Raw genomic sequence first — 7,114 nt, 5'->3', positions numbered from 1 at the left:
AGGCCCCACACATTAATCTCAGAACGTGGAGAACCAAACAACACACCCATTCCAGTTTAGATGAAAAACGTTTTCACTTGATAGGAAATAACAGTTGTATTGCAGTGCATTTGTGACCATGGCGGGGACTTTTCTTTTAAAATAAAAATACATAAATAAAAACAAGCACTGATGTAAGAGATCATTCACGTTGGCTTGTATCACGTAGACTACTTTTTTTATTTATTGCAATTATGTATTGATAAAATTATCTTTCTATTTGAAATTGTTATGTGATGATAAAATCTGGCTTATGCTGAAAAGGTTATGACCCACATTCTGTGATCACATGGTCCATGGTGGAATAAAAAAAAAAATGATTCACAACAATGCCAGCATGTTATATAATTATTACAGCATGACCTGTCGTTTCCATCGTTAGTATGCAGTATCCAAGATGCCGATGCAATTTAAATAGACTACTAACCTTTTTAATGCGGTTAAATAAAAGAAAATGATTGGTCGAGCAAAGGAGACAAGAACGCATCATCAATAGCGCATATCAGGGCTACAGAAAATAATGTTGCAAGATGGTTCACATAACAGTTTCCGTTTATTGTCCTAAGACGGTTGCTGTTTTGGTTGTAATAATCTTTTTTCACATCACATTTAAAAATGTATTATCATAATGAGATTTCCTAAGCAGGCAGATGGCTGGTGTTTTATGGAGTCAAATTAGAGTCTTTAATGGTGACGAAAAAAAAATAATATCGCAAATATAAGATTAGCATTTTGCATTTTACGTTCCTAATTTGTTTCTGCAATACTTTCCCTCTTTTGCGTTTCTTTCTTTTCTTTGCGTTTCACATTTTATGTTGCTGCTTTTTTTTGCAATACTTTCTCCCTTTTGCGTTTCTTTCTTTTGTTTGCGCGTCACTGCTTTTCTTTGCGTCTCGCATTTTACGTTCATAATTTTTTTTTGCGCTTCTCTCTTTTCTTTACCCTCTGTGTGGGGGCGGGGAAAGAGGCGTGGCCAAGAGCGAAAGGCGTGCTGTGAACGTTCAGCGTCAGTTCAGCTTCCTTCCACTCGCTGAACTGAACTGCTGCTGCAGCGCATCTGGTGTTAAAGGAAGAGAGAGGTCGGGTGTGTGCGAGGTGGTGGCGCATTTCAGGGCATTGTTTTTATTCGCTCAGGTTTTCAAAAGATCATTTCAAACCGACCTCAGTAAAATGTTAATAATAATAATATATTTTTTTTAAACGAAGTTTTAAAAGGGCACTTTCGTTGATAAAGGGCAGAGTTGGTGGTGCTTTAGCACCTGATGTCTATGTCTGCACGCATATACCTGTGGTCCAGCTGGGCGACCGTCTGCCATGATACCAGTAACCAAATTGCCGCGCTGTGTGACGGTTCAACTGATGACGTTCACAGCACGCCTTTCGCTCTTGGCCACGCCTCTTTCCCGGCCCCCACACAGAGGGTAAAACCGGAGCAAAGAAAAGAGAGAAGCGCAAAAAAAAATTATGAACGTAAAATGCGAGATGCAAAGAAAAGCAGTGACGCGCAAACAAAAGAAAGAAACGCAAAAGGGAGAAAGTATTGCAAAAAAAAAGCAGCAACATAAAATGTGAAACGCAAAGAAAAGAAAGAAACGCAAAAGAGGGAAAGTATTGCAGAAACAAATTAGGAACGTAAAATGCAAAATGCTAATCTTATATTTGCGATATTTTTTTTTTTCGTCACCATTAAAGACCCTAATTTGACTCCATAGTGTTTCGTCCACTTCGCCACGAGTAGGCCCTCTTGTTCCGTTCACTATCTTGCTCCGAGTTGGAGGAAAAGATGGCGGCGGTGACGACAACGCGCTGTTGCTTTGGGATTTTGAGGCGTTTGGTAATTTTACATACATTCTACCAAAGGTTAAAACTTTTTAATGCACTGAACGTTTTGCTCACGACAGTGTGCAGCAATAGAATAATTGTGTGTACTGTTCGACATTGATGACTACGACCATCTGAAAACTAGCTGTCCAGATGAATCGGTTGAATTGATCTTTCTTTTCTCTAATTTGTGTAGCTGGCTGTTTTATTTCTGGAATTTAATATATTTAATTACGACTTTTTATATATTGCAACCTCAAACTACAAACGTAGTTTAAAAACCTAAATATCTGACAATTTAATTGAACTGTTCTGCAATTGGCTGGCGACATTGAAGCGACCCGTTCGTCCGATTATTACAGATTTGTTTCATAAGGTTACTGTTTTACTGCCTCATATGTGCTGACTGCTGTCTCCCCCCGTCAAAGCCCCAGTTGTCCCGTCATTTCACGCCCTGTCCCAGGCTGGGGGTGTGCGGGACGCATTATACACTACAGCATCCCTCACCGTTCACCCAACAGCGCAGATCCATCCGATCAGGCGGCGGTATGAGTGCCCACCATCCCGGATACATCATTATCTAGATATATGTAACCCCCCGAATGAACCTTTAAATGACATCCCTTCATTTAAAGGTGCAAAATACAAGTGTACGTTCTAAAATGGTATTTATTTTATTGCTGCCTCTCTAATATCTACTTATTTGGGGCAAAGTATCTGATTCGGTGGTTTGTTTCCTCTCCCCAAGTGTGTCCTGGACAAATTCTCCAGTTCAAATTATCCGACATTGGAGAGGGCATTATGGAGGTCACAGTGAAAGAGTGGTATGTGTGGAGCCACAATCATCTACTACTTACAAACTATGTCAAATAAACACATTATCCTCATCTCGTCTGTCCAGTTCAGTTCTGGCTGCATCATCGAATTTATTACTAATGATCATAAAACTGGAAATTAACATTGGGTGCATCCTATATACCAAGTTTTAATGTTTTTGATGTCCAGCACTAAGCTGTATGTGTGTGTGGAGGTGTAATTGGAGCTCCAGGTTCCCGGTGTGTGTGCAGGTATGTGAAGGAGGGCGATCGAGTCTCCCAGTTCGACAGCATCTGTGAGGTCCAGAGCGACAAAGCGTCGGTCACCATCACAAGCCGTTACGAAGGAGTTGTGCGGAGGCTTTACCACGAGGTGGACGCCGTCGCCCTGGTCGGATCTCCGCTGGTAGACATCGAGACTGAGACCGTGAAGGGTAGGCCCCCCCTCCTCCTCCTTAACGCATCATGCCGCAATAAAATTTACATGGGTGCAATTTTCCTGTCTGCCCACCAGATGGCGCCCCAGAGGAGGATGTGGTAGAGACACCAGCTGTTTCACACGAGCACACGCACCAGGAGATTAAAGGCCTCAAAACCCAGGCTACACCAGCTGTGCGACGTCTCGCCATGGAAAACAATGCATGTTATTTGATATTTAAACCCCTAATAGGTGAAGTCACGTGATGGGTTGGTGGGTGTGGCAGAGCAAAACGCTGTTTCGTTTAAGTTAGATTTAAAGATTTAAATTCTTCCACTACGTTGCTGTGTCGGCTCTCTTACGTGTCTTGTCCATTCCCTGCTACCAGGTTAAACTGAGCGAGGTTGTGGGGACGGGGAAGGACGGGCGTATCCTGAAGGAAGACATCCTTAACTTCTTGGCCAAGCAGACAGGAGCCATCCTCCCCTATGATGAAGTGAAGCAGCCAGCTCCGTCAGGAGATGCAGCCAAGCAGAAGAGGCCGGGTCCCAGCCCCCTACCTGCTCCCGCCTGCCCCGTTATCACCGGGAGAGACAGGACGGAGCCTCTCGACGGTAAACCCCCGACCCTAGCTAGCCACTTTAACCTCCGAGGTGTGGAATAAATCAAACGGCCATCCCGAACTGCGCGCAGTTCATCTCGGCGCGTTTCACCGGGTTCCGTTTTGTCACGCTAACATTCCCGGCAGGTTTCCAGAAGGCCATGGTGAAGACCATGACGGCCGCTCTGAAGATCCCCCACTTCGGGTACTGCGACGAGGTGGATCTCACTCAGCTGGTGCTGCTGCGCTCGGAGCTGAAGGACCTGGCTGACGCCCGTGGAGTGCGTCTCAGCTACATGCCCTTCTTCATCAAGGTGTGCCACGCCTTCCCACCTCTCGCCAACATCTTCGCATGCCCAAACTAGTGTTAAAGGGATCGTTTGGCCCAAATTAATAACGTAGCTAGAATACAATATGCTGAAAAGTAGGATTTGTATGGTCAGCCATGTTCATCACAGTGCTGTTTTGGCTCAGGCTACATCGTTGAGCCTGATGCAGTTCCCCATTCTCAATGCTTCTGTCGACGAGAGCCACCACACCATCACCTACAAGGCAAGCTCACGCCTGCTTCCGTAATCCCAGAGCCTTTTTCCAAAGCTTCAATTATTTAAACTACCAAATAAGGACAAAAATCAGACTTTTTTTGTGCCAACACGGAAGCGGGTGATCGAAAAGAAATTGAACAGAGATGGGAAAGAAAATTTGTAGTATTTATGTGCACCTACAAACTAACCAGCTCTCTGCTTCTCTTGGTAAGGCGTGTCATAACATCGGCGTGGCCATGGACACCCCGCAGGGCCTGCTGGTGCCCAGCGTGAAGAACGTGCACACTCTGAGCGTGTTTGACATCGCCGCCGAGCTGAACCGCCTGCAAACGCTGGGCTCGGCGGGACAGCTGGGCCCCGCCCACCTGACTGGGGGCACGTTCACACTCTCCAACATTGGCTCGGTGAGGTAACAACCCGTGGGGGTGTGGCTTGGGAGGAATCTTTAGTCTTGGTCTAATTCATGACAGAAACAAAGGTTGAGTTTGGGGTCTTGGATTAATTTAGATCATCTGTGGCATGTTTAACGATTAGAAAAGGTGTAAAATCTCCAGATCAGTGATGAGAGGTTTATTTTTACCCCAGTCAAAGGATGGATTAATATGGATTTTGAACAATGCAGGTTATGTGAGGCTTAAAGCAGCTGAAATCAGTTTCACATTTCTTGTTAACATCCACCAAATATAGCCACTGATGCAGTCTCCACCCACTGAATCCCACACCCTCCATCCACAAAGACCTCCAAAGTCTCACCTTCCAAAGTGCTGCAGTGTCTATTATATTCATTATATATCTAAAAAATCACAACCTCAAATACAGACTGTGAAGTGAGGGCTCATACATATTCTTTGTTTGTTTTGGAAATTATATTTGAACAGACCTAATGTAACTGTAGTTCAGTTTCTGGCCAAAAGATGGCGATAACTGCTAAAGCACTGAGTTTTACAATCCAGTATACTGTAGCTACTACAAACCTTAAATTGGTTTAATCTGATTTGTTTCACAAAACAAAATAATAATAAAAATAATATAGACTGAGTTGATACTGGATAACGGTTCAAAAGATTTGGCAAAATGGCACCAGTCAGCTAGGCACAGAACTGATGAGACTTGATTCTGTTCAGATGACCTTGAAACCTAAAACCTTGTGGAGAGTTGAGTTAACCGTGGTGCATCTGGCCAGAAACGTAAGTCCTTCATTACCTTGGGCTTTCAGCACGGAGAATAATTGCTCTTGACTCCTGCTGAACCCCAAGTCCTGCACACTGCATGTGAGATTCAGGACAAAATGATCTGGTTCCTGTAGCTTGACAGTTTTGATTGTTTCTGGCTCAGATTGGAGGAACCTATGCCAAACCGGTGATCCTGCCCCCGGAGGTGGCCATCGGCGCATTGGGAAGGATCCAGGTTGGTCACTGTTTAATAAAAGAAAAAACATTCCCATACTTGGAAGATAAGCTGTATTTTAAATTTGCCGACACAGTGTAGTTTGGCTACGCACTGTATATTTTCTGCTCTTTAATATACTTTGGGAGACATCGTCACTAACTATGAAAGTGGTATCCAGAAGATCCAAAATACATTTATTCAAATGTTGGGAATTTTGAAGCTGGTGTGGTTCTTCTCTCGAGGTTCTGCCCAGATTTAGCTCCTGCGGGGACCTGCTGAAGGCCCACATTATGAGTGTCAGCTGGTCAGCCGACCACCGCGTCATCGACGGAGCCACCATGTGTCGTTTCTCCAACCTGTGGCGCTCCTATATGGAGCAGCCGTCCTCCATGGTCCTGGACCTCAGATGAGGCTCTTCTGAGCTTTCAGGAGACCACGAGGGGCTTCCTCACTCAAGTTTGTTGTGTTGTTCTGACCATCACATTCTTAGCTGGGCCAAGGTGCCTCACCTGCTGTGCTTGAGTAAAAAGTAATTCCTCAAACTTTCTCAGATTGCCTTCTACTACAACTCAAACTACAAGTCTACAATCTGAGATACACTTGCTTGTGTTAATAAATTTATAGTGAATGAACAAGCATTTTGCACCATATAGGTGTAATTAGTATATTTGATTTCCAATTATATGGATGTTTTGAGAAGATATACATTTCCGGAGGGGTTTTTTGGCCTCATAGCGCTTACTATGCATTGATCCATAACCTGTATACTGAACTCCAGCATGTACTATAGGGTTAAGGCTCCAGTTGCCTGTTCTTAAGTCAGAGGAGCCCAGAGTGGATTTAACAGAGGCTGGCACAGGCCTGGTGGGCATGGGGGGGAGGGGCACTGGAGTGGGCAAAGACAGTCCGATACAGCCCCGTCTGTCTGCTGGCCATCAACGAGACCTCTTCATGCAGACAATGGACCTCTGTGGAGCTGACGGACAGCTACTTCATTTGAAGCCATGATGGACTTGCCCACTGGACTCTGAATAGACGCGGTCACAGAGGATGTCGCCGGTGCATGATTGTATTGTAGGTGTGAGTGAAGGCAATGTGGGAAGACTGATTACACCAAAGGGAATTTTTTTTAATGGCTTCAAAATAATAAAGCATTAAAGAAATTGGCTCAAGAATGCTATTTTTGGCTTAACATCAACAATATTAACAAGATGAGACATTTTCCAGGATCACGTGGTGACTTTGCTAGGATCACTTTGTTCTTTGTGTTTCCTGTTTTTTATTTACTGGGGGTTTCTTAAGCTTTACATGACTGCCCAGACAGGTGTGTGTGTGTGTGTGTGTTTGGTTTAGGCCCAGTGAGCTGTCACTGAGGAGCATCTCTCAGTACTGAAGATGTTGGCAAGGTTGGACAAAGAGATTATAAACAATGGGGCAGAACCGTTTTAATGGGGTCTGGGGTGAAAAATAATGAATTATCCTTTAA

The 7,114-nt window shown here is 44.3% G+C and overlaps 1 protein-coding gene across 5 annotated transcripts; it reads left to right on the top strand.

The window, feature by feature from the left end:
- Positions 1-1,757: 1,757 nt before the first annotated feature.
- LOC143475766 (lipoamide acyltransferase component of branched-chain alpha-keto acid dehydrogenase complex, mitochondrial-like) lies at positions 1,758-6,782 on the top strand. 5 transcript variants are annotated; one of them, XM_076973691.1, is made up of 11 exons: positions 1,758-1,873; positions 2,289-2,406; positions 2,609-2,684; positions 2,928-3,109; positions 3,190-3,314; positions 3,482-3,707; positions 3,842-4,008; positions 4,169-4,246; positions 4,452-4,643; positions 5,575-5,646; positions 5,871-6,782. In XM_076973691.1, exons 1-11 carry the CDS (start codon positions 1,823-1,825, stop codon positions 6,036-6,038), a joined length of 1,455 nt encoding a protein of 484 aa, XP_076829806.1. In that variant the 5' UTR covers positions 1,758-1,822; the 3' UTR covers positions 6,039-6,782. The 5 variants fall into 5 exon arrangements, with proteins under 5 accessions (XP_076829806.1, XP_076829808.1, XP_076829807.1 ...); XM_076973693.1 differs by lacking the exon at positions 2,289-2,406 and having other exon boundaries at positions 1,832-1,873; XM_076973692.1 differs by lacking the exon at positions 1,758-1,873 and having other exon boundaries at positions 2,388-2,495.
- The last annotated feature ends 332 nt before the right edge of the window (positions 6,783-7,114 follow it).

Source organism: Brachyhypopomus gauderio, chromosome 14, assembly GCF_052324685.1.
Source record: "Brachyhypopomus gauderio isolate BG-103 chromosome 14, BGAUD_0.2, whole genome shotgun sequence".
Classification (NCBI taxonomy): domain Eukaryota; kingdom Metazoa; phylum Chordata; class Actinopteri; order Gymnotiformes; family Hypopomidae; genus Brachyhypopomus; species Brachyhypopomus gauderio.
The sequence above is the reverse complement of the archived record's forward strand: the minus strand, read 5'-3'. Positions and strand labels throughout refer to the sequence as shown.

Bases quoted from the DNA above. Each gene is read 5' to 3' on its own strand.
- LOC143475766 (XM_076973691.1), top strand. From the start codon at position 1,823: ATGGCGGCGGTGACGACAACGCGCTGTTGCTTTGGGATTTTGAGGCGT. The intron at 2,407-2,608 runs GTATGAGTGCCC...CCTCTCCCCAAG, and splicing joins ATCCATCCGATCAGGCGGCG to TGTGTCCTGGACAAATTCTC. The intron at 3,315-3,481 runs GCATGTTATTTG...CCCTGCTACCAG, and splicing joins GTCTCGCCATGGAAAACAAT to GTTAAACTGAGCGAGGTTGT.